The following is a 25,613-nucleotide window of genomic DNA, read 5'->3' as shown; positions in this document are numbered from 1 at the left end:
TGTACAGTACCGGAGCGGCGTTTTCCTGAAAAACAGCTGTAAAATTGCCGCCCCGGCTGCTGGATTTCTGCTTGCTCCTCCACAGTGACAAGTGACAACTGTTACTTTCTCTCTTACACCAGAACGCATTTGTGGGCTTAACGAACCTCGGCGCCACGTGCTACGTGAACACTTTCTTGCAGATGTGGTTTCTTAACTTGGAACTCCGGCAAGCCCTCTACTTGTGTCCCAGCACCTGCAGCGAGTACACGACCGGAGAGGGCATCCCGAAGGACAAAGGTGGGTGGAAAGTCATCTGCTGCGAGCAGGAGTGGTTTTGCTTGTTTTCTCCTAAATTTTTACACGTTGGCGTCCGCTTTGGGATAGTGTTTATCATGAGAATTGAGGGGAGAAGCTACAGCCTGCTTATCCCATCTCTACGCCATTGTTTTTGAGTTTATCATCCGGTCTTGGGGAATAAACTAACCTTTATCTGAGTTACTTCTTAAATCAGAGTGTTCTGATCAGATTCAAAAATCTGATTTGGGTTCATTCCTTGCCAGGCTGCTTTCCAAAGCATTCTCAGCTTAATGGTGGTGCTGGGGGGTGGAAGCACATGGGTTGGGACCGATCTGCATTATTGCGGAGCCGCACTCATCCCATGGGAGGGCAAAAGTTTAGGTGCCCAGTAGGAATGAGACTCCTGGCTGCACAGTGGGCAGTGGCCCCGGCTGACGTACCTTTATGTACGGTATGGTGCTATAGGTGTGCTCTGGGTCAGGGCAGCTGCCTGATTTCTTCTGTTCCAATTTTTATGGGATTTTTAAATGATGTCTCGCTACTTAAGGTAAATAAGACGCTATTGCTATGTGGCAGTCGGTGCGTTCTCTTGAATTCTTCACTTGCAGCTCGTGCTAGGCACTGTGGGACACTTACAGTTGGACTCGATGATCTTTAGGTCTTTTCCAACTTAAATAATTCTGTGATATTCGGTTTGCACTGGGATTTCAAGCCATCAGTGACTTGAACCACTTTGGTTCTTATGATAACTTGAAATGACTTTTAAAAAACATCACTTCTGATCGTTAAATTTACTCTTAGAAAGAAAGAGCAAGCAAATTACTTGGAACAGTTATCTCTTGCCTTGAATTGCTTACTGTAATTTGTACAACTTGTTTTAATAGACTATGAGCCTCAGACCATTTGTGAGCACCTCCAGTACTTGTTTGCCTTGCTGCAGAACAGCAAAAGGCGATACATTGATCCCTCTGGATTTGTCAAAGCACTGGGCTTGGATACCGGGCAGCAGCAGGTAGGTTTGAGGCACGGCCCTTGAGTAATTAATTACCCCTCGAGAGCCAGGTTCTGCTGCGCAGTACGAACACAACAGGAGAAGTGGCGCTCCAGGCTCTTCCCATTGGTATGGGAGGTCAGGGGGAGCCCGGGAAGCGATGGGATGGGGACTGGGAGTGATGGGATGGGGACTGGGAGTGTTGTTAGCACTTAGTCGAGCCCTGAGGGTCCTTTCGCAGGTGTTTGGTGGGCTGCTTCTCCCGGGCGGGTAGTCCAGCAGGGGTTGAAGTGCTCTTGCATGATGAGAAGATACTTGGTTGGGTCACCAAGAGCCAGTCACCATCCAGGGCAAGGGTGTGGGGTGGAGAAAGCACCGTTAGAGAGGCGTGAGTGCCGCAGCGGGGTCTTGCAGAGGTGGAACTGAAGAGAGCTCAGGAGCAGGGCACGGCTTGAAAAAAGTCCGCTTTGAGAAGTAAGGGAGATCGTGGGAAGAGGAGCCTGAGCACCAGCACGCGTTTCCTTGGGAGGCTCTGGGAGGGGAAGGAAGCGGTCGCTACTGACCGGTGATCCTGAAGGACAGCTGGGAGAGGCCAAAGCCTGCTTGTTTTTGGGAGAGGAAGGCGCTGAGATGGGTGTGGGGAGGCTCCCGAGCCTTGCAGGAGGGGATGAATCCACAGGCCAGCTTCTCATGTTTGGGGTGGGTTTATTTTTCTTTTTGCCTATAAGGCAAGTGGGGACAGCTCGTATTGCATGCTCAGCTTTGAAAAACAAGCATTAAGGGGATAGAAAGCCCTGCAGGAGTGTTTTTGTTTTGTTTTTTTTTTTCTAATTCCAGAGCCCTGCAAGGAGTGGGGCAGAAGTCAAACCACCCGGCGCGGCTGGCTGGGAGCCAGGTTTGCTCACGCCGTGGTGTCACGCTGGGGGCCTTGCACTCCTTTTAGGCAAATTCCTCTTTTTCTTTAGTTCTCCCGACTGGTCTTTTTTTCTATTCAGTGCACGACCGAAGCCTCTATGTAGCCTGTGTGAGGGCTCCGGGTAATTTGCAGTAAATTAGCAACAAGGTTGTGATTGGGCTTTGTGCTGCCGCATATTGTTAACGGACTTGGCTTTCACTTCTAGGACGCCCAGGAGTTTTCAAAGCTGTTCATGTCACTGCTGGAAGATACTTTATCCAAACAAAAAAACCCAGATGTTCGAAACATAGTGCAAAAGCAGTTCTGTGGAGAGTACGCCTACGTCACGGTGTAAGTATCTGGTCTTCAGGAAGAACCTTTCTGTAAATATTTAAACATTTTACAAGAATGTGAGGCGGGGGAAAGATCCCTCCTAACAGCCGGAGCGGGCAGGTAAGCTTCTGCTGAAACACTTTGTAAGAGGTTTTTAGCTTTCAGGTTTCCTGATTCTGTGCATGTGGTGGTGGTGGTGTGGTTCTCCAGACGCTTTTAATCCTTTAATGAAAATTTACTAATTAAACGTGTAAGTGAGTTAATGGGACGTAAAATCTCGCAGACAGAAAACTGTGTACTCACGTGTTGTATTTTTATTCCTGTGTTCTGGGAGCTGTGGATTTTGCCTCCAAAATGATATAAAATGGTGTATGCGAGTTGTAAGCAGGTATTCTGTTTTTTCCTGGTGGATGCTATGATCTGCTTGCACCTTCTCGTAGAGTTTTTGTTGTTTAGGGGTGTGAATCACACTAATTTTGACTTCTGCTTTTATCACTCAAGGAGTATTTTACTAGTGGTTGGGGAGTTCAGACACATGAACCAGTGAACTGTCCTCATGCGGTTTTGTCTTTTTTTTTTCCTTTCTTTTTTTTAACCTTAGCTGCAACCAGTGTGGCAGGGAGTCCAAACTCGTGTCTAAATTTTATGAGCTGGAATTAAACATCCAAGGGCATAAGCAGCTGACAGACTGTATAACGGAATTTCTTAAGGTACGAGCTTATTGTTTTTCGAGTCCTGCTATTCTTAGCAAGATATTTTAATTCCTTCCTTCAATTAACAGCCTTTGAGGTCGGTATCGGAGCAAAGCAACTTAAGTCTTCTCAGTAAGATGCATCTAAAAGGAAATGTTTTTTTTCTGCAGACTTGGAAAAGGCCAGCAAGCAGTGGCTCAGGACCAGAATAAGTACATGCGCATGTTACGGCCTTAAAAAGCACTTGAAAGTCGCCTGTTTAGTTAAAAAAGCACTTGAAAGTCCCGTGTTTAGTTAAAATACTTTTCCAGCAAAGTTGGGAAAACATCTCCAAAGTCTGACAAAAACTCCCTGTGTGCTTTGTCATGGATAGCACCGGGAGAATGGCTGCTTTTTGTGTTTTCTATATCGGTACTCATCTGCATAGCAACAGGAGACATTCCCTGCTCTAAAATGTGCTCTCAAAAATACTAGGGAGGACCCCGGGAATAGCTGCTGCCGGAACAGCTGCAAGTGCTCTTAATTCGACTTGAAAATTTGCCTAGATCTTAAGTTAAGATATGGCACGTGAAAGGTTCAAGATGTGGATTCAACGACAAATATTTGGGACAGAACTAACCTGAAACGTGACCCTGTACCTGAGCTGTCTGGCTGTTGGGCAGTGGCTTTGCTGATGCGCTCAGCAAACCGGTTGCTCAGCTTGCGGAAGGTCTGCTATGAAAAAAGACTGGTTGGTGTATGCGCATTAAAATCCTGAAATGGTGAACTTCAAGTTTGTCTGCTCCTCCTTCAAATGAAACAGCCCTCTGACCTTGTTTAGGGCAGCTGGCGTTCTCCTCTGGCTGAATCATGCCTTTGGATCTACTTAGGCGGAGGCAGTGGCTCTTAGAGGTGATGTTTGCGTGGCTGAGCACAAGGGGATTGTAGTTTCCAGGCTAAAATGTGGTTTTACATTAACCTGGTCCATGTGAACTCATAAAAAGGCGACTTAATTATTTTCTTTTGCCATAGCCCTCATTGGTATTAACCAACTCAGTCAAGCAGGGAGCAAACCTGATGGTCTTGTAAGCAACCTGAGAACTAGGAATAAGGCTTGATTCAGTCTACAGTCTGCCTTAAAGTGAGAGCAGCCTACTGTGACCATGCTGTAAAGTGCTTTTATTAGCATGCATTTTTAACCAAGAGATTATTTTGGAAGGTAGTTGGGTAGAGAATTAAATGGTTAAAACAACTTCTGTACTTTTCAGTCCCCAGCTGTTGAGTAGCTTGGACTGCTTCACTTTTTTTCTGTTCTCAAGACCTTTCTTTCTGCCTCCCCTCCTCGCTCAGGAAGAAAAATTAGAAGGGGACAATCGTTATTTTTGTGAAACTTGTCAGAGTAAGCAGAACGCCACGAGGAAGATCAGGCTGCTAAGTCTTCCCTGCACACTCAACCTGCAGCTGATGCGTTTCGTGTTTGACAGGTAAGGCTCTCGCTGGCGCGTGTGCTGGTAAGGCAGGAGCAGCGTGGGTTGCAAGGAAGCTCTTTGGGGAGTCATCTGCTTTGCTCTTTCTGCGTTAATTTAAGAGACTGAGGATTAAGCGCGTGCATGAGCTTCTCTGGGAATGCTCGGTGGGTTTCAAGGGGAGTTCTTTTGAGATGTGAACTGTTATTGCTGTCCCCTGAGCTGAAGCTTTGCCTCCCCACAGACAAACTGGCCATAAGAAAAAGCTGAACACCTATATTGGCTTCTCCGAGCTGCTTGACATGGAGCCTTTTATGGAACAAAAAAGTGAGTTTTGCGCGCTGTGTTCCATCAGCTTTACCCACTGCTTCTCAGCAGACGAGCAGAGATCTCCTCTGAATCCCCTTTTTGAAGGAAAAATCTGTCAGGAGTTGTTTGAAGCCTGCGTTTCAAGTAACTGCCTCGCTAAGTGGGTTGTGGAAGTCACAACCTACTTAGCAAGGACTTGGAAAGATGCAAGTTCAAGGGCAGTCTTTGTCTGCTGCCTTACAAAAACATGAAGCACTAGGAAAGAAAAGATCTCTGCTGTTCCAGCCAGAGCGCTGTGTAACTGCTGCTTTCCTTCCAGACGGCGTTTACGTGTATGAACTTAGTGCTGTCCTCATACACCGCGGCGTGAGCGCCTATTCCGGGCACTACATCGCCCACGTGAAGGATCCGCAGACGGGCGAGTGGTACAAGTTTAACGATGAAGACATCGAAAAGATGGAGGGGAAGAAACTGCAGTTGGGGATTGAGGAAGATCTAGGTAAAACCTTTGAGTTGTGAGTGCCCTTTTAAAATAACTCTTTTCACCAAAAACACGGAGGCTGAATACGTGGAGGCCCTGTTACTCTTAAAACAAAAGTTCTCCTACGCGTGCTGTCGCATCTTAGGAGTAATGTGTGAAACAGCAATTCTGTTAATTGCAGCCAGATTTTCTTCTTTTCAGCCCTGTGTGAGTGTTTACACACACCTCGTGATCAGTTCCTCTAGTATTTCTCTTGCCTGCCACATGGCAGATAAGATGCTGATAACTTGGGCAGCAGTCGCCTATCGGGATGAAACAGACAAGTTGTCGCTTCCTTGGCCGCTGTGCAAAAGGAGGGTTAGGAACAGATAACAAGATTATTTTCAGTTTCCTTAGCACATTATGTTTTTATTTCCACTGAGGTGTTTTACTTGGAGACAGTAAAGAGTCTCCGTAAAAAAAATCTTGATCTGTATAAGGGCTTGGAAACCAAAACTGCCTTTTTCTTTGCATTTTTTACTTCTTCTGTACGCTCTTCTGTTCTACCGTTGTCAGCTCATCTCGTGCCGGTGTCCTGGTGCTGCCCTGATAACCACGTTCCCTGGACGGGACAGGGTCCTGATGTCTTGGAGGGGTTGGGCTGAGGCTGTACCTGGGGGGGTTTCAGTCTGCAGTTGATCTATAGGAACAGTTCAGCGTTAAATTGGTATTTGGAGTGCACGGATTTGCAGTTGCCCAGTGTTCCTTAGCACAGGATGCGTTGCAGGATTGGGAAATGGGGAAGTTAACACCAGACATTTCACTTCCAGTGCAAACAGTGCGTTCGCAGAAACACTGGCCCACCAGGACTCTTGTGCTTTGCTGCAATTGGACTTTATGAAATGTTGCCGTTCTTTGAAGCGTCCTTAAGCGAGAGTTTAACGAAAAGACACCCTCAGGTTTATTTGCTCCCTTAGTTTGTTGTAAAGCCATGTCAGCCTGAGCATGCCCTCACGCAGGCACGGGGAATTAGCCTCCCTCTCCCGTTCCCTTCCGTGCGCACATCTGCGTGACGCCACTTTATTTGCAGCTCTCTTGCTAGTAAACACCTTGCATTTCATCACGACAGACAGAAAAGCTGGCTGCCATCGGAGCAGCTTTGTCATCCTGTTAATGTTTGACTACCACTTGCTTCCAAACAAATTGTGAAGCTGGCTAGACATCTAGTGGTGTGAGAGAGAAAAATAAGCCCCGAAAGGAAATAAGAGCTTCTCAACCTTTCTCTCTAACTTGCCAGGCTACCCAGCGTAGCAAAATAAGATGCAAATAAACCACTGTGGCCTCGATCTTGTAAAGGTTTACGCTTAACGGCAAGTAAGTATTCTTGCTGAAACACAAAGCTGCTTGAAGCATAGAAATAAAGCATGTTTAGAAGCCCCTGTAGGCTGGAAGCCTTAATATTTTTTATCGAGCACTGATGTTATTTGCCTGCTCCAAAGCAAACTGAGACCCTTCTTTGTTACAAACGCGTGCAACGGCAGGAGAAGGTCAGTAACGTAAAGCAGAGGTCTGCTGCAGGGAGAGAGTCCTGTGGCCTGGCTGCGCAGATGGGAACAATTTAGAAAATATTTGGAGAAAATGCAAATAAAGAGCGTCTAGGAAGTCCCCTGGATGGTGTGGTGGGAGAGGCATGTGAATTTTTTCAGAATTTGGGAGAGACAGGCCCTTCTTAACATTTCAGTGTTCCGTTATGACCTGTGGAGGATTGTCTCTTTACACTTTTAAAGTAAAAAAAACGTGGTTGATTTTTGCAGTTGCAGCTATAGATTGTTTTTTCCTTGCCTGACAGTCTGCTGGAAACGGCAGCTCTTGCAACAGGAGTTTACATCGCACCACCAGCTGCGCTGTAATAACCGTTTCCGTGGGTGTTTGCTCCCAAAAAGCTTTGTTGTCTAACAGAAGGACGTGTTTTTTCACATACACGATCACCTGTAAATAAGATTCTTTTCTCTGAGGATTTGACTCTGTTCTTTGGTATCAGGACACCAGAACAAGAGTCACTGGGGAGAAAGGATGTTTTTACAAGAGTTGCTGAGGTTTAACTGGGGAGAGAAGAAAGGCTTTTGTAGAAGGGCAGTTCAGAACAGGCTCCTAATTTTAGTCCCTTTGAACTACCCTGCCTCCAGAAATGCTGGAGGGATTTGGGCCTTTCTTTGGGATGCAATTTTGGCTCATGCCAAGCCCAGTGCTTGGCAAAAAGAGGCCTGGCAGAGCACAGCGGGGAGAGGGAAGCTGGCTAGGTGGCAAACTTGTCCCGTTAACGAAGAATCAGTAAGCGAGCTTGTGTGTTTATTGTGTTTTGCCTTCTGTACCACAGCGGAGCCTTCTAAATCCCAGACTCGTAAACCTAAGTGTGGGAAAGGGACTCACTGCTCGCGCAATGCTTACATGCTGGTATACAGGCTGCAAACCCGGGAGAAGTCTCTGACAATCGAAGTACCAGGTGAGTGAGCTTTGACTCTCTTGGCCTCCCCATCTCGTCTGGTGATGCTCCAGGCAGGCCAGGAGTCAGGGTCTTGCTCAAAGCCCCTTTTGTGACCACTGTCCCCAAAGGTGCCACTCGGTGTCACAATCGGTGAAACCCCTGGGCTTTCCTAGCGCTTAAATAATATCAGCCTGATTGTCTGCCCCCTGTGCCCTCAGACCTCGATAACTTAACCAGCAAGACAAGGTGGGGAGGCGTTAGGAGGAGGTCATCCCGCTGGGAGCCACGTGCGGCAGCGGGAGCGTTGGGATTCACAGCTGGCATCCCACAGGAACCGCTCGGGTTCCTGAAGGCGAAGGAGAACAGCGTGGTTAAATGTCATCGGCAGTGCATGTACTGTGCTGGAGGTGAATAATCCTGACAAATGTCAGGTTTCTTCTGCGAGTGCTTAATCTTTGCCATATTGAGAACAAATGGCATGGAAATAAGAGGATGCAAGCCCTTAACAGGAGTTTTGTACGAGCGTGCTCGTGTCTTGCTTTAGAATTGCTGGGGGTGGCAGAAATCCCTGTAGGTTTGGCCTGTGGATTTAATGATGCTTCGCATTTGCGTGCTACTTGATTGGAAATATTAATTAGGCCCCTGGTGCTGATGGGGATGGAGGTGTGTTCCACCTTCTCTACTCTTCTGCAAAGCAGGGACAGCGGAGGTGGGTAACCCCTTTGGACCTCTGCTGTTCCTTCAGGTTATCTGGATGTGAAGGGGGTAAATCGTACAGCTTTTCCCCCCTCTAATAACAGCGCCGATCCTTTTCCAGCCCTACCACCACTAAAACCCACCCTCTGAACCCCACAGCTTTGGGAATTAGTGCCAATTCCTGCCTCGGATCTGCAATTTCGGTCTGTTCCCTGAGCTCTCTTGCGCTCCTTTTCCTCCTACCCCTCTGCCCAAAACAATAACTCGGCAAAAGCCTCTCCACCCAGCTCCAAATTCCTGCGCAGCCCCGCGGTTGCCTTTGTTTCACATGGAAGCCTGCCAGGGAACAGGGAGCGAAGGGCAGCAGTCGAGCTGTGCGGTTGCGGGGAGGTTTCATGCAACTGTAAATTTGAGGCATTTTGCTTTGATGCTGTTAAAAGCGGCTTTTCCGGGACGGTGGAGAGACGTAACTTGGCTCTGACCTCAAGGGGGTCAAGCTGGTTGTTTTTTAATACTGTGTGTTCTCCCAAGGTGGATATTGTGCTCCCTGGCTGCACAAGTGTTAAGCTTTCTGGAAATATTTTGGCTCTTCAAAATACTGCTGAATAGGAAGAGGCTTCAGATAAGCAGTGCTTTCCCCCTTCCTTACACCAGCCCTGCGAGGGAAGTGTTTTATCTTCTTCTTTCCCCTGCTGAGGTTTGGTTTGGTTGGGTTTTTTCCATCGACAACAGCAAAAATTCCCATTTCCCTCACCTTTCCGTCAACAGCAGGATCTGTCCCGGCTTATCTCACATCTCCTGAGGGCTTTTTGCCCTTGGGTTTGCAATGTGCTCGACCCTTCACGCTGAGATCACGTGTACCTGCGGGGCTGCACGTCGGGACAGGCTTGGGGTGTATCCGTAGGGTGAAAAGCTCTTCCTTCTTCCCTGGGAATGATGGGTCCTTGGCAGCACGGAGAAGCTGCTCTTGGTGGGAGGCAGAGAAGTGGCTGGAGCAAGAGGAAGAGCAGGGAGGGATTGAAGCGAGCAGCAAAGCGTCCTGCTGTGCTCCGGCTCTGCAGCCTCTCACCAAACCCCACTGCACTTTGCACAACTGCCAGCGCTGGGTGTAGGCTTGTTAGCAAGCAAAGGGTTTCTCTCTTAATGCAGCAACCAACCCCGAGTAAATTATTTTCTGGGGCACCGTTGTATTGCCCAGGACAGTTGCATTTAATCATCTACAACCATAAATATTGGAGAGAGCAACGTCCATGCGCTGGGCTGTCGGAAAAACCTCGTATGTCATTAGCTGCGTGGGGTAATTTTTAGGCTTGCTCGTTATCCCCCAGTTAACTGATCGCAGGGATGATTAACATAATTGGCCTTTTCCTTTAAAATGACTGCTTTTTCTTCTTCCCAACAGCTTTTCTGCAGGAGCTGGTAGAGCGCGATAACTGCAAGTTTGAGGAGTGGTGCAACGAAATGGCTGAGATGCGCAAACAGAGCGTGGCCAGAGGCAAAATCAAACACGAAGAGGTGAAGGAGCTCTACAAAAGGTTACCCGCTGAAGCTGGTCTGTAAGATATTGTGGTAGTATTTTCTAGTAGACCGTTGTTAAGATTAGTACTGTTTTGTGACTAACCCACAACTCGCTTCTGTGGCCTGCACTTCGCTGGAAGGCATTAGCTGTAGCCCTCTCGAACGAGGAAAGCGATGGCTGTCTATTGTTGCTGCATGCTTAGGATTTGCTTTCCCTCTCTTGTTTTTCTGCCTTAACCTATTTTTCTCCTTTTTTACTCATTCTCATGGCCTCTGGCATCGTTAATTCCCTCTCCCTCCTTCCCCATCAGTCAGTCTCCTGTGTGCTTCCATGCATTGTGACTGTTTTCTTCTGCCTGGTGAGCAGCTTGTCTCGTTAGCGGTTAGTGGCATCGAGGCAGAATAACTGGCCAGTCTCAAATTGCCAACTCACAGCAAGTTTGGGAGCTGTTGATCCAAATTAATCAGCAGGTAACAGGGTACAAGAATGCCTGACCTCCAGCAGAAAATGGTTTGATTCATCCCTGCCAGCACTTCGGAGTTCCGTGTCTAAGCTTCGTAGTCAGCCTGATGAATGGCTGGGGTTAATCCTTTCCTGCTACTCCTTGTGTCTTGCTGCCTTAGCATGTCTGGGCACGAGGATTTTTATTCTTCACCTTGTTTTCCTCTCCCATCTCCTTCCAAACACGTGCAGGGGCACTTGCTCGGCCCATCCAGCATGGATGGAACTTCTCTCCCCTATGTGCATCTCCTAAAAACTCCAGGAAATCTGTAAAGACTTTAACCCTGTTTAATTGTGTAGCCTGTTAGAGAATTTGACATTCAGCTTTAATATTCCTTGCTTGGTGCTGAGAACCAGCAGCAACATTCGACTAGCCAAACAGCAGACTCCTTGGCTCCTGTAAATGTCTGCCTCTTCAATTTATGAACCCGAGTTTGCAGACAACAGGCGCTTCACTCACGAACAGGAGTTTGTCGCAGCTCATCCTGCCGAGTCTCTGTGAGTCTGAGCCGTGTTAAAATGTCACCGTTAAATCAAAGTTGTGGTGGAGCTATGAATCCGACGTGAGTCACCATTAAAAAGGAGCAACCAGCCCAACTCTTGTTGTTTTCTCTCCCCCTTAGCAGAACAGAATAGTTTGCTCTCAGCATTTCTAAGACAACAGAGGAATAAATCTCAAAAAGATGGTTTTTTACAAGTGCAGGTAGAGCTCCTCTGCCCCAGTTTGAGGGTGGCGGGACCTGAAGCACTGTACTGGGGGCGCCCACTGCCTGCTGCTGGGCACGTCCTCCTGGGCACAGCAGCTTGCTAGCACAGCTGGAGGCAGCGTTATTCCAGCGCTGCTCTGGGTTCGATCCCGCAGGAGCTTGGGACTCTCTCTGCAGCTGTGCAGACACGTTTTCTGCCAGCTTTGTGTAGACTGCCCCAGAAAAACGTACTTTCCGGGGGAGGCAGCTTTCATCCCAAACTAGCAAACCATTTCTGACAGCGTTGCAATTCTCTGGAGGTCATGGCTGTGTATCTCTGATGGCGTTGCATAAGATGAAAATACCACTCATTTATGCTGCAGAGGAAAAGAAGGTTTGAAGCCCAGCTTTGCAAAGATCCAGTGCAAGCTGGAAAACATAGCATTTTCCTGTAGCTTCTCTGTTGTTCCTTTGTATCAAACGTGAAGGATTTGTGTCCATTTGAGAAATAGATCTAACGGTTACGTTCCCCCTCGTTTCAGAGCTGCCCTCCTCCCATCAGCCCAGAATGGGGTTAATTGCCTCCTAATTACTCAGTCACCTTTACAGAAGGTTTTGCACATCGATACTTGGTCTTGATACTGAAATATAGGGGATTCACCCAAAGTTATTTCACCGCTCATACAGGCGCTGACCCGCTCCTGAGCCTTGGCTTTGTGCAGGGTGTTTCTCCTTGAGCAAACAAGGGCGAGCTTGCTGCTCTGTTTCAAAAAAAACGGGGCTCACCCTAAAAAATTTGAGCATGTTTCTGTTTGCTCTGGAAATCTTCAAATGCGCGAGTGTTTCTCGCCCAGGGCTGTAAGAGCAGCCGAGAATAACACTGAAGTTTTGGGCGCTGAAGGGATGAGGCGAATGGTGACCTTGTCTGTTTTGCTGTTGCTGCCTTTTATTTTTCAGTTTACCCTCGTGAGCTCGCTCTGTTATAGAAAGAGCCTTTTAATATATGATGATAAATTTTAAATATTTTCATTTTAAATACTGTATATCTGTCCCTCGATGGGCAATAGGAAAACCTTCCCCTTTCCTCACCAGTAAGCCCCCAAAGCCCTCCCTTTCCTACTCGGAGTGCTCCGCTGTTTCATATTGAGTGCTTGAATTCAAAATGACCGCTTGTTTCTTGCATATCTGCGTTTCACGTAGCTCCTGTCTTCTCAGTCTGCGATGCCAAGATGAGAGTTGGACAGGGGAAGCTGTATCTGATGTTTATAAACTTGTACCGCAGAGATTTAATCAACAGTGATAGCCCGTTAATTTTTAAAAGTACTGTTGAATATCAGGGTAATTATAAAATACCATCTGCTGTATTGTGTCTTAGCTGACGTGCACGGGCTTGTTTCTCTTGATGTTTTTTCCCCTCCCAGGTTCCCCGTATGACTTCATCTCTCTTGAATGGCTGCAGAAATGGCTGGATGAGTCTACTCCTCCAAAACCTATAGATAACACAGCCTGCCTGTGCTCACACGGCAAGCTCCATCCGGATAAAATACCCATTATGAAGAGGATATCGGAGTACGTGGCTGACTTCTTCTACAGGAGATACGGAGGAGGGCCCCGGCTGAACGGTAAGGTGTTGGGCTAGAAAATGCCCTCTCCCAAGTCACCTTCTGGTGTGCTGGATGTATTTTAGAGCCTTTTTCTGATCTCAGCACCATTTTGAGCCATCCTTTCTTATCGTAACTTAATTTCTGCACATAGCTTTTATGCTGTGCTGTTATTTCTGGGTGATTTATTTTTTTTTTTTTTAGTATCGCTTAATTAGGTTAGCATTCAAACAGATACAGTTAAGTCTGATTGCAGGGACTATTTTGTACCGGAGTTTTGCTCTGTCTGGGAAGAGCTGTGCGTGGAGGAATTTCTGAGAAAGCAATGGTGCACTTAGGTTAGCAAACATAATACGTGGAAGGTTTTTATGAAGTTGATTCTAGAAAATAACAAAACTTGCACATGCAACCCCCGAGACTCTTGAAAATTACTTTCTGTGCCTGCAGCACCTACAGATCCTGCGTGGGCAGCGTTTCGTGGAGCGTGTGGATCTGTGCTGCCTCTTGCCAGCAGCCCGCACTCCGGAGCAGCACGGATGTGTGCGGGCCAAGAAAATCCTGTACTGTCTTTCACCTCCAGCCTCTCCTGAGCTGCCTCCTGGCGAAGCACCTACCTGTTAGCCTATGTGCTTGTGTTGCAGGCATCTGTCATGCATTTTGATTTTTGGGGTCAGCTCAGCCCCTGCAGTCTTTGGGCATCCCTTAATCAAGCCCCAGGCTTAGTTTCTTTTATAAAGGAGCTCAATAACTCCCACTGAGACCAAATTAGCTCAGCTCCTACTAGGAGCTTATAGGGGCGAAACGCAACCAGCAGAAACTGCTGTGACGCAGGCAGGCTTTGTGAAAAAAACAGGCCAACATTTATTAGTCGACTGGAAGGTTGCCTGCAGGTTTTTTTTTTTTTTTTTTTGTTGAGTACAGCTGGGAGGGATGGGTGGACGTGCTGCGTTCTCTGACTTGCTTCCCTGGATGCGACCCTCCTTGCTCCCAGATGAAAATACACGCGGGAGCTGTAGCATTTCCACTCCTGTTGGTCCGGTGTAGCTTTGCAGGAGGGGGTTTTCTTCTGGGTTTAACTGGCAAAGTGCTACGATACGGGGTTTGTTTGGGGTTTTTTTTCCCTTGCATATGCCTAAACCGTCCTGCCTATTGAGTCCTGTGGCTGTGTGTTGGCATGACCTGGCTCGCAGCTGTAATTGCAATACCAGCAAAACCAGTAATTGATACCAGCGATAGAGAGCTGTGAAGCTGGAGGAACAGATTGCACCTCAACGGAAGCGTTTTACACTTATTTCAGTTTGAAATGTGGCCTGATCCGGCAGTAACCCCAGGGATCTCCTTTTTAGTTGTGAAATCACTTGTCATGAGGCACCTGTCTGGGCGCATTCAAACCAGGGAGCAGCTCAGGTGCACATGCAATAAATTGTGTTTCTTTTTTCCCCCCACCCCAGTCAAAGCACTTTGCAAGGACTGCGTGGTAGAAAGGTGTCGAATCCTGCGACTGAAAAACCAGTTAAATGAAGACTACAAAACAGTTACAAACTTGCTGAAGATAACAGTCAAGGGGTATGTAAGTCCCAATGCTTTCAAATATTGTCAGAGATCTATTTTTTTTTTTTAGAAGCGCTTAAATAGCTTTTTCCTAAAGATTTTACTGTTCGGGCTCCGAAGGAGAATGGAGTTGTGATTCCTGTTGCCAACGCTGTTCTCTCTCTGCAGGAACGATGGGTTCTGGGTTGGAAAGGCATCCTTGCGGAGCTGGCGTCAGTTGGCTCTGGAGCAATTAAATGAACAAGATGAAGACACAGAGCACAGTAACGGAAAAATGAATGGAAACGCACAAAACAAAGGTACTTCTGCTGCTGTAGAGACCCACCAGCTCTCGACTGATACCTCCTACAATAGACACATCAGGTGTTCCTGTAGCTGTTTTGCTTCCCTTGTATGAGTAGGGAGGAAAGGATAATAAATCAAATAAAAAGCTTCTTATTCTAAGGAGCTTTTTAGGTGATGAGCTTCGAAACTGCTGGGTGATATTCATATCCAGAGAAGAAGATGAGGTAATAAGTACTTTTACAAAGCCTTGTAAAATTATTGCCCCAGACACACGATCTTTTCATCCACTTCTATCTGAATGAAATTGCACAGGGAGGAAGAACCATGAAAATTACCTTGGGGATGGGATGAAGATGTTTATTGCAAAGGTCTGGATGAAACAGCACAGCTGGTAAAGCAGCACTGGGAAAACACAGCTTAGAAAAAAAAAATCATTAATTGAACTCTCTTCTCTGCCCACATCATCAGTCTCTGAGAATAGATGGCTTTTTTTTTATTGGCCTTCTGCTCTTTAAACCTTTGGAAACTGGATATTTTGTTGAGAGGGCCAGAAGCTTGTCTGAATGGAAGTGGAGATGATGGGCTAATGGCATCGATCTTGGGCTTGAAGGCTTGGAGAGCACCACAGCCCTCCTGATAATATCTGTAAGCTGGCGCTGCCCTTGGACCGTTCATTGAGAAAAGGGTACTTCTGTGCCGAGTGAATGCTGCTCATTCCTCGGCGGTGACCTTGGTTTCACAACAGGTTGCAACTCCCAGTAGTACATTTGAGTTACTCACAAGCCAACTTGCTCGTTAGGCAGGTCGTTAGAGACTCTTACTGACACATTATTGTGTTTATGATGCTCCATTTCAGTAGCTGGTGCTTTTGTCTTTGGAGCTGTGGTTCTTAACTATAATTTATACATCACTGTGGGGCTTGTCAAACCCCTGGCAGGCTCCTCCTCAGTTTGTCAGGCAGCATCTGTTTTAAATCAGTATCCTCGAGGCAAAGAGCAGACTAATATTTTGCCAGGAAGGTTTCTGCTCCCTGTGCTCTTACCTAGACTTGTGTTTAGGTTAAACTCAGAGATCTCTGGGAGCAGGGAACCCCTGTGGTGCTTTAGCCGTAACAAATGCATCCTTTGTAATCTCACAAAGGACCGGCTTGTGCTCCATGCACTTCAAAGCCCTCCTACATGGCCTGTAGGCTGTAATCCCGCCTGCCCAGAGGCCAAGACATTTGAGAATAACAAATTTCCTTCCAAAGTTTCCCCTGGTTTAAGGGTTTTGCTGCAATTTGAAAGGCAACCATGCTCCTTTCCCCCAAAGACTTTTTCTTTCCTTGGGAGAGGAACTCTGTGCAATCTTCTTGGGTTTTTTTTGTTTTTTTTTTTTTTAATTAGATGAATCAAATGAAGATAAGAGAGAAGAGGAAGAGGAGTTAAATTTTAATGAAGACATCGTTTGCCCACATGGTAAGTCTCTACGGGGGCTGGAGCTGAATATATCTGTTGTTGCCCGCTGCTCAAGACATTAACCTTGTAGCCTTTGCTCCATCTAAGGCCAACATGAGTAGTTACTGAAGAAATGTGCTTCATTCTCGTTTTCCTGGTGTTTCTTGACCCTCAGACTTTGAGGGTTTATTTGCAAGCACGCCATCACGTTGCAATCCAAATTTTGTAAGGCAGCGAAAGGGGTGTAAATGCAGGGATGCTTGGGGTGTAAATGCAGGGATGCTTGGATGCTGCTGGGAGTGCTGGGCTGCGGAAGGGAGCATCTCTTCCTGGCCCTAACGAAGCAACGTGATGGAGCGAGCACAGCACCCAAGATCTGCAGCCACCTGGAAGCTCTGCAAGTATTCGGAGAAAAACAGTTGGTGTAAATCAGTCAGGGTGCAAGCTGAGAGTATCCCATTTATTAGCTTCGTTGACATTAAACCAGGAGCACTTCCCTAACGACTGTAGGAACACAGGCTAATCTGCAAGTGGCTGGGACCACTAAGGATATCGATTTACCAACCTGCTGTGCTTTGGTGTCCGTTTACATAAGGTTTTGTCCGGATGTTTGTTGTTTTGCTAAGTGATGGTTCATTAAGTACATCCTTGGCTACCTTGGTTGTTTTGAGTCTCACTTTTTTAGCTTGTTTGTCACTCCCAGACGTAACTGTTCCAGAAAGCTCCTGTTTGTATGCATCAATTTCACTGCCAGGGATGCTTGATCTTGTTCCTAGTAAGAAAGAAACACGCCATAAATTAGCAACAGGCCTCCTGTCATCAAGGCTAATCAAGGATGTAGAGTAATGGCTTGATAAAGCCTCATTTTAAGGCAGACTGTTTAAGCACTTTGTCACGCCTTTAGCTGTTATTCAGAGCCTTTAACGCTGTATTTCCCATTGCCGGGAGGCTGCTGCTGTTAAATAAAAGCATGCACAATGGTGATGAAATATTTAATGTAGCCAGACATGATAAAAATAGGCCAGTAGGCCTTTGAAAATATTCTGCTGGTAAATTGCTAGTTGATCTGTGACTTGGGGTCATATCAGAATAAATAATATTAAATATGGGATGGGGGCTGCTGGCAGGCCGTGTTTCATCATCTTGAGCTAACCTCTGATGGATCATGGAAAACAACCTTTCCACCTTAAAAATTTCCCTCTGGAGTGTATCAGCATATCTGTAGTTGGTCCTACAAGCCTTAATTTTGTCACGGAGGGAGTTCCTGCCTTCTTGGGTAGGAGCTGGAAAAAACAGTGCTTTATCTGTGAGGTCTGGCTGGCCTCCAGAAATGCCATCCGGGCGTTCTCTTAAGAAGTCCCTTTGCATCTTTGCTGCAATTTCTCGCTCTTTGATAGCTGCCTGACCCCAGCGAATTAAGTTTTTCCAGATACCAGGTTAAGACTTTGATGTCGGTGCCCAAAATATGTCCATGGACAGTGGGAGGGGGAAACCGAGTCAGCAGCGGTTAGGATCATCTTCTTCCAGATGGCAAAGCACTTGTTCCCTGCATGCCCAGGTCTGATTTTTCCAGCTCTTTCACTCAACGGTGTATTAATCTGTTTTCGTTAATCAAGCGCTGTCAAGGCACTTATTTGTACAAGCTTGTTGGGTTTTTTCCTCATCCTTGCTGGCTCTGGAAAGGAGCCTGGCGCTGCCACCTCATATGGTAAAGCTGGACCGTTTGGTCGTGTTGGATGAAGAGCAAGTGGCCAAGTGCTGCATCGAAGCAGTCCAGCCTGATCTTTGTTTATTAGAGGAAAAGCAGGGGGGGAGTGTTGCTATTTTTTCCCTTCAGGGCTGGCAGTAATCCAGGCTTGGCCGAGGAGTCTGAGGAGGTTTGGTCCGAGGAGCTGCTTGTAATGTTAAAGAGCTACCAGAGGGTGGGGAGGAAGGAGCCTTTTCTCTCGGTCTTCTTTCTGTAGCTCTTCAGGCTATAGAAAAGGAGATAATAAGGTATTGTGCCCTTTGCTGGACCCAGCTCAGCACCACAACTTGGCGGTTGCTGTTTGGCTTCCCTCTTGCTGGTGAAATCCACGTCAAGGCATGAATATTCCCGTGCCGTATCCAAATCTGGTTTGCATCTCGGTGTTGCAACAATTGTTCCACTTCTTTCTCACTGCAACTGCACGTAGCACAGCCGTGCCTTGACTTCCCAGCTGCTGTCTCACAGGGACATGGGGTTGTGGTTTCCCCTTGGCCATCACCAAGCCTGCAGGCAGGTGGCTGGTTGTCCCTGAGCCTTTTCCAGTTCTCCCAAGCCTTGTTTGTCCTCTGGAGCGCGTGTCGTCATGCGTTCACGTGGTGTCCATAGGCATGAGCGTGACTTTTTTGCTGCTTCTGTTGCTGAAATGACAAGACAAGGACAAATGCCTCACGTTAAACCGTTCTTGGGGTGGTTTTTTTGAGCGACTTGAGCATCAGGATAAATAAATACAGCAGGCAAGTCGTCAGGGGGATAGCTGGTAAACCTTGTTTCATATCTTCACACCCCAGTTATTCCCTAGAGCAGATCCAGGGTGCAAAATCTGGCCTTTGCAGATTATGAGGTGCTTGAGTGAGGGCACGTAAAGCCATCTGAGATTATACAGCAGTAATTTTCTTCTTTAAGAGCATGGAAAGCACCTGGATCCTGTGTCAAGGGGCATGGGGTTAGCCTGCAGCTTGCTAAATGGGGTCACCGTAAAAATGTGTAGCTATGGATAGCCAAGATCAGAAGACAGTAGCCCTGTGCCCTCTGTGGCTTGTCCACGCTTTCCCAAGCATCTCTCTACCACCGCTTGTATTTGATCAGCTGCTTGGTTCATGAGGTTTGAAACCTAAAGGATGTTTTTATTAATTAAAGTCTTTTTTTTTTTTTTCTTCTTCTCCTGTCTAAACAAGGAAATGATAAAGAAGTTGAAGGTGACTTTGTGTATTGGTTGTGCTCTTTTTTGCTGACATGGTGTTGGCTGATAAGTGCGTGAATATCTTCCCCCACATTTATACCCCGTAATCTCCTAAATCTAGTTAGGGCTGCAAAACATCACTGAGCACATCGAGACCAAAGCCCTTCTCTTGGCTCTCTGCAGGTGACCTGTGCATCTCCGAAAACGAACGGAGGGTGGTTTCGAAGGAAGCCTGGGAGAAACTCAAGCAATATTTCCCAAAGGCCCCTGAATTTCCAAATAACAAAGAGTGCTGTTCCCAGTGCAAGGTATTTGCCAGATAACATTACCCTTGTGTTGACTGTAAATAACGAGGTCATATTTCTGGTTTTCTTTTTAATACGACTTAGTGCAGCGTGGAAGAAAGTAATGTCACCTTTTAATAGCAGCTGGGAACTGAAGCTGTGGTGTAATTCACTGTTCCGTGCAGATTTTGGAGCGCGAAGGGGAGGAGAACGAAGCTCTGCACAAGATGATGGCCAGCGAGCAGAAGACTTCTCTCCAGAACCTGTTCCATGATAAATGCAGGCCTTGCCTGGGCAGCTGGCCTCAGGTACGGCCGGGATGGAGGGTGTCCAGGGCAATGCAGCAGGGCTTGGAGGCGGGTTTTATTAGCTTTTATCCCTCTCCCTTAGAAATTCTTTTCCACCTGTGAGAGAGACTGCCTGCTAATCGTTCACTCTGTCCAAGTGGGACTGTGCCTGTGCTGGGGAGCCTGTGCCAGCAGAGCTTACACGTGTGTTGTGCCGAGGTGTGATTTCCCCCGATTAGCTGTGCTGGCACAAAGCCCTGCTAAAGATACGTGAGAATGGCTCGTGTGCCAGCAGAGCTGTCGCTGGCCTGGAGTCAGCTAGATAAGCAGTGACTGTATTGCTGCTGTGTTTACGTCCGCCCCTAGAAGTACCAGAACGGTGTGGCTGTGCTGATGGAGGTGGCTTTCCACTGCCCTCCGTCTGCCTTCCCGTGCTGGCCAGGCTTTTGCCACCGGTCAGACAAAATTCACGTGTGCTCCAGCATCCTCCTGCATCCTGAGAGGTCAGTGGGAGCTTCCCTAAATGCTGAAGTCCTGCAAATAGAAGCAACAGTCGTGCAAGACCTCTCCTACCAGCTTCTCCCTGGTACAAGTGTGCAGTTCTCTCTCCAGGACTTTTCTTGGAGCTTCGAGGCAGCTCAAAAGAAATGGCACAAGCTGTTGGCTCCATGCCTTGGCTCCTGGATGTCTCGCAGCACTGATTAATGATTGACTCCTAGATCGTGCCAAGGTGCTTTGGCAGGTGTCTGCCTCTGTTGCTCCTACATGTGAGGGCACCTTGCCACTCTTGGGTGCCTTCTCCAGCGTGAATAACTATTGAGGTCAATACGGATCCACGTCTCAGAACTGGGGAGACCCGGAAGGGTTTAAATGGGGAATGTTCTGTGTTGAGCTGGAGACCTACCAGGTCCTATTGATGGTATTTAAAGGGTGGTATCTGGTTGGGTCTGCTTTTGTAGCTGGAGTAGGTGCTGGAAAGCTGGAGCCCATCACCATGGGTCAGCTCAAAATATGAAGGTCTCTCCAGGCAGTTAGGCTACGTCTTCTGCTCTCTTTGAATTTCCGAAGGGAGCCCGATAAAAAAGAGCTAAGGATCATTCCCCCGAGCGTTTTGAGTTTTCTGGATCCAAAACAGTGGAGGTTCGGAGAAGAAAGTAAGAGGAGCGGTTTGATCTGGAGGGCATGAAGGGAGATTGAAAAAAAAAATACATATATATTCCTCAGGTGTATTGAGTTTTCCTGCAGAAAGATGGAGTGAGCCCTTAAATCTGCATTAGGGAAAGTGGTGGGGATAGGTGAGCACGGAAGAGATTTTATCACCCAGCTCTTAGGATCTCGGTGGTTTCTTTGCCCAGAGCAGACTTAGCTAACGGCAAATCAGTTGGGATGGGAAAACAATTCATCCTAAAACCACTGCCTCGTGGGGTGCACAGCTGTGGCTTTGGACCCGTGCTGCTGCCAAAAGGAGAAACTCCTGGATTTCGATGGGTGAAGCAAATGAGGCAGGTTAGGGTGGTCTTGCCCCACACCCGTGGGGTGCATCTGCTTTAGACCTTGAGTACCTGGCGAGAGGAGATGCGGTGCCGGGGGGTCTTAGGTGCTCCAAGGGAAATGACCGTTTCCTGCTGAATTAAAGCTAATTGGATCTAAAGCTAAACCAACTTTGCAATAAACACAAGATTAGTAATGGAAGTGCTTAGTACTTGATCCCAAATTATTTTACTTGGCTTTCCCAGTGCACTTGCATGGAGTTGTCATGGTAAAACCACGGAGGTCTCAAAGAGAACGAGCGCTGCAGAAAAAGCTGAACAGTCATCGCTTCTCTCTTGTTGGATTAATTAAAAAGAGATCCCTTTTTTCCCTCTTTTCACCTCCAGGAGACAGATGAGCTGTATATTGTTTCACAGTTCTTTGTAGAAGAATGGAGGAAATTTGTCAGGTAACTTGGCTTGAGGGTTTTGGTGCTTTTTATTCCTTTTTGGGGTGGGCCGTGGATAACGATTTTGCTTTTGAATCCCGCTGCGGTGTGTAGTTGCCTGCGGTTTGCCCTTGCGGAAACAAGGAAGAGCTGGGTCTTGCAGGACTTGTATCAGTTGTAATACGTTGTAAGAAACTGAATTTCCTTGTTTACTGTGTCTTAACCAGATGGTTGGATTAGATAGTAACCTGATTAGTTTTTTTCATCTGTCTGGAGCTGTATCTTAGGCAAAGGTCACTGTTCAGTCCTGTTTCCATGGGTTGCTGGTGGTAGGAGATGGAAATCTCTGCGAGATAGGAGAGTAATTTTGCAACGCACAGGAACGCAGATCTGATTTCCTTGTCGGCAGTAGTTTCATCTTCCCTGTTGGAATGCCTTCTGTAAATACTCACCTGCCATTTCTTCGTGGCTGCCTGCAGAGTTGTGGGGTTTTTGGTGAAATAACCGGACCAAGCTTTGCAAACCGCTTTCCTTTGCCCACGCAGGAGGCCGACGCGATGCAGTCCCGTGTCCTCGGTAGGAAACAGCGCTCTTCTCTGCCCCCACGGGGGCCTCATGTTCACCTATGCTTCCATGACCAAAGAAGACTCCAAACTGTGAGTTTCTTCTCTTCACATGTCTGCCTGTGCCGGGTGCCTTCATCTCTCCCGAGCCTCAGGGAACGGTCCCAGAGGCTCGCTGAGCTGCAGCAACGCGAGGAGCAAATGCTTTTGCTAAAACAAAATCAACACATAGGCTTTCTCAGACCCACCTTAGCCTTCACACAAGGCAAGACTAAAATTGTCAAAGGATGCTGTGTTGGGAAAAAAAGAGAGCTGACTTCAGCTTGACTAGTTCCTAACAATAAACTACCCTGAACGTGACCGGGGCATAGGCACATCCAGCTTCCTTGTGATCTGCTTTCCTTGAGACTTGCCCCTGGAGCGCTGGACACTGGGCTGGAGTTCATGCTCCATAGCGTAGCTTCTGCAGTGATGCAGCACTAAAAGTAGCAGATCTTCCTCTCCTCTCCTCCTCCATCCTCCCTCCGGCGTGACTGGAGCAGAGCAGCGTCACTAATAAGACGCTACTGTTTGCTTCTGTCTTGGGCGTACAGGCCCTCTCGTGTAGCTGGAGTTATGGGTTGACTTTGCAGCTTTTCTTTCATTGAGAGACTTTAAAAAAAAAAAGGGGGGGGGGGGAGGAGGCAGTTCAGAAGCTCGAAGCTTGGCATTTCTATGTCATAAAGCATGTTCTTGTTCCTTTGCACAGTATAGCTCTAATATGGCCCAGCGAGTGGGAGAGGATTCAAAAACTCTTCGTCGTGGATCATGTCATCAAAATCACCCGAACGCAAGCTGACAGGGCGGACCCCGAGAGCGCACTTTACACCTCCGAGCCCCGTGAGTGAATCTTCTGCTGCTGTCCGTGCTCTGTTCTTTTGCTAATTAGTGCCAGCTCCCTGGGAAATGGCTCATTTTCGGATAAAGGATCAGATCTAAGGGGATCTCAGTGGTAAACATGGAGCTTGGCAGATGCCCCCGGTTATGTGATCCGCTCTGGGTTAATGGTGAGAGGCATCGGGCAGGTGTCTCCGAGGAGCTGAAGCAATTAAATGCATTTTTCCTTTGTGCCTCCCCAGAACTCTGTCCAGAGTGCAGAGAAGGGCTGTTATGCCAACAGCAGCGGGACTTGCGTGAGTACACCCAAGCAACCATCTACATCCATAAAGTGGTGGATAATAAAAAGGTACGGGCTCTCTCCCTCCGTCCTTGCTCATCCTGGCTCCGTTTCATTTAATGGAAACCGTGCCAAGTACCCAAATAAGGATCCGAGCGTGGCAGCAAGGAGGCTGTTGCAGCCTGCCACGTCCCCGCAGGGTTGGGACCTGCTGTTGGGGATGCCAGGTGGTCTGTGATGGTGGTGCTGAGCAGGGCCGCTTACTGCGGGCAAAAAGCACCCAGCTCTGCGGCTCGTGGGAGCTGTCGCTTTGGCAAAAATAGCAAATAGGAAAAATCCTGGCGGTAGCTGTTCTGAAAATTTGGTCTTGAGGTTTCCTTTTGCCGAACCTAATGCTTTGCAGTATCAGGTATCATCACAGGTGTTCCCAGCTTTGATTATTTTAGGCAATGTTGTAACCGTTTCTGTCTTCATAATTGTGTTATCGGGCTCTACTTGTTTGCCTTCCTCTCCAATAGTTGTCATTTCCTTTCCTGGTTGCTCAAGTGACATTTATTCCTAGATAGAAATAAGCTCTTAACCTCCATGCTGATGAAATAGCGGGGAACTTGAAGATGGTTTTCAGGATCCCCTACGAAGCTGTGAATTATGTCTCTGCTTTACTGGTGTCTTAAGGGATCCGTACAAGGTTTGGAATTGACTTTACAGGTCCCCAACAGCTGGTTACAGTAATTCTTCCTCCTTAGGGCTTCTTTTATGCTTTAAGGGGGAAACGAAGGCTCATCGGAAACTCAGATAAAGATGTTCCCTGCACCTTAGCAGCGTGGTGGTGGGGGTGTTCTTGGCTGTCATTGATTTCCTCCTCCCTGCCGATGAAAGGGAGGAGCAGGAGCCTGGAGAACGCGGGGCACCAGAGGCTGGATGGGTTTCCACCTCAGCTGCGAGATGCAGAGCACGCAGCACAGTCCTGAGCCATCAGCTCTGGGTTTTCAGCCTGTCTGGAAGGCTGAATCCCGAGGCTGTATCTTGGCTCTGGTGCAGAGGAGGGGTGGGGGTTTCTTTTTCTTTTTGCTGGTGCTGGACAGGACTGTGCTCACACGTGTGGGGCTGGCAAAAAACAGGCAGCTATTCTTTGCTGAGCAGCTGGAGCTGGAGCGAGGGGGCGAGCGCTCGCCTGCAAGATCCCTCATTAGCAGGGCAGTCTCGGTGAGATGCGAAGCAGCAATAATGCCTGCCAGCAGCGCGGCAGCACCGCCAGCGAGGACGGCGGCACTCGAAGCCGCTGCTTCCTTCCCTGCCGCTTTCCATTTGCAAAGCCGGGGAGCGTTTCCCATCCCCTCGCCCCTGCTCTTCCCCCTCCCGGCCCCTGCAACCCCCAGGTACCCCCTTTGGCTGCTGCTGCGGGAGGGCAGCCACGGCTGTATAAAATCGGCATAAGGCAGCACTGCTGGAATCCGGAGGGCCCTGGGGAGGCTGTGGTTGGTGCTGAATGTTTGGGAGCTGCAATTGCATCATTAATTGCAAATAACGTTGACGGAGAAGCCAACTCTCGGGCATCCAGGATGGAGAGCGCGCCAGTCTCCTGGGCTCCTGCAAACCCCAGCTCCAGCCAAAGCGTAGATGTGAATTCACGTCTGGCAGATCCGTGCCTCCTGGAGTGACTTACACAGAACCGAACATCCTTGTTATTTATCTGTTGGTGTAAATTATTTAGATTTCATTTACTTACAACCTCCAGACCCATAAATAATGGTGCTGAGTGCCTCTTGTCGGCCTGCTGCAGGGATGGATAAGTGTCTAATTTACAGATAATATTCCTTTCTCTGTGTTAGGGCTTTTGTAATACACTTAGATGAACCAGAGAAGCAGCCAGCTAATGGGAAAGAAATCAGTCCAGGCCCCTGGAGACTTTCCCTTTGCCTGGAGAGGAGAGTAGGTCCTGAGCCTCAGGAAGCACCTGCAATTCAATAGAGGAGCTTGTTCTCCTGAGCCAAATTCCCCCATGGTTCGATGCCGCCGGGAGGGGTGGAGAGGACTTTGCAGAGCGTGGGGAGCCCATCGCTGGGCTGTTCCTGCTCTCCCTCGGTTCGTTGGGTCAAGGTGGCATCCTGGAGGGCTCCGCAAGCTGTCTGCCATGATGTGACAAGCCTGGGTTGTGGCCGTCGGGTTAGTTACGGAGAATGATTTTTATGACTTCAGGTAATGAAGGATGCTGCTCCAGAGCTGAACGTGAGCAGCTCAGAAGCTGAAGAGGAAAGGGAGGAAAACAAGCCAGAGGGGGAGCAAGACCCAGATTTTAACCAGGTAGAGATCA

General features: G+C 47.9%; 1 protein-coding gene across 4 annotated transcripts in view; it reads left to right on the top strand.

The window, feature by feature from the left end:
* Positions 1-25,613, top strand: part of USP48 (ubiquitin specific peptidase 48) — a 30,678-nt gene that overhangs the window by 1,280 nt on the left and 3,785 nt on the right. The window contains exons 3-22 of one of the 4 annotated variants that reach the window (XM_040586373.1): positions 123-279; positions 1,164-1,291; positions 2,392-2,516; positions 3,100-3,208; positions 4,520-4,653; positions 4,880-4,962; positions 5,264-5,443; positions 7,782-7,907; positions 9,988-10,137; positions 12,713-12,913; positions 14,344-14,458; positions 14,612-14,742; positions 16,114-16,185; positions 19,275-19,399; positions 19,561-19,683; positions 21,540-21,601; positions 22,126-22,236; positions 22,892-23,022; positions 23,262-23,368; positions 25,499-25,603. In XM_040586373.1, coding sequence (XP_040442307.1) covers positions 123-279; positions 1,164-1,291; positions 2,392-2,516; positions 3,100-3,208; positions 4,520-4,653; positions 4,880-4,962; positions 5,264-5,443; positions 7,782-7,907; positions 9,988-10,137; positions 12,713-12,913; positions 14,344-14,458; positions 14,612-14,742; positions 16,114-16,185; positions 19,275-19,399; positions 19,561-19,683; positions 21,540-21,601; positions 22,126-22,236; positions 22,892-23,022; positions 23,262-23,368; positions 25,499-25,603 — 2,475 coding nt within the window. Of the gene's footprint in view, positions 1-122; positions 280-1,163; positions 1,292-1,874; positions 1,970-2,391; positions 2,517-3,099; positions 3,209-4,519; positions 4,654-4,879; positions 4,963-5,263; positions 5,444-7,781; positions 7,908-9,987; positions 10,138-12,712; positions 12,914-14,343; positions 14,459-14,611; positions 14,743-16,113; positions 16,186-19,274; positions 19,400-19,560; positions 19,684-21,539; positions 21,602-22,125; positions 22,237-22,891; positions 23,023-23,261; positions 23,369-25,498; positions 25,604-25,613 lie in introns of those variants that run through there. The other 3 variants (XM_040586375.1, XM_040586374.1, XM_040586376.1) reach the window with 3 other exon arrangements.

Source organism: Falco naumanni, chromosome 3 (assembly GCF_017639655.2).
Source record: "Falco naumanni isolate bFalNau1 chromosome 3, bFalNau1.pat, whole genome shotgun sequence".
Lineage (NCBI taxonomy): Eukaryota > Metazoa > Chordata > Aves > Falconiformes > Falconidae > Falco > Falco naumanni.
This window is presented reverse-complemented; position numbering and strand designations above follow the sequence as displayed.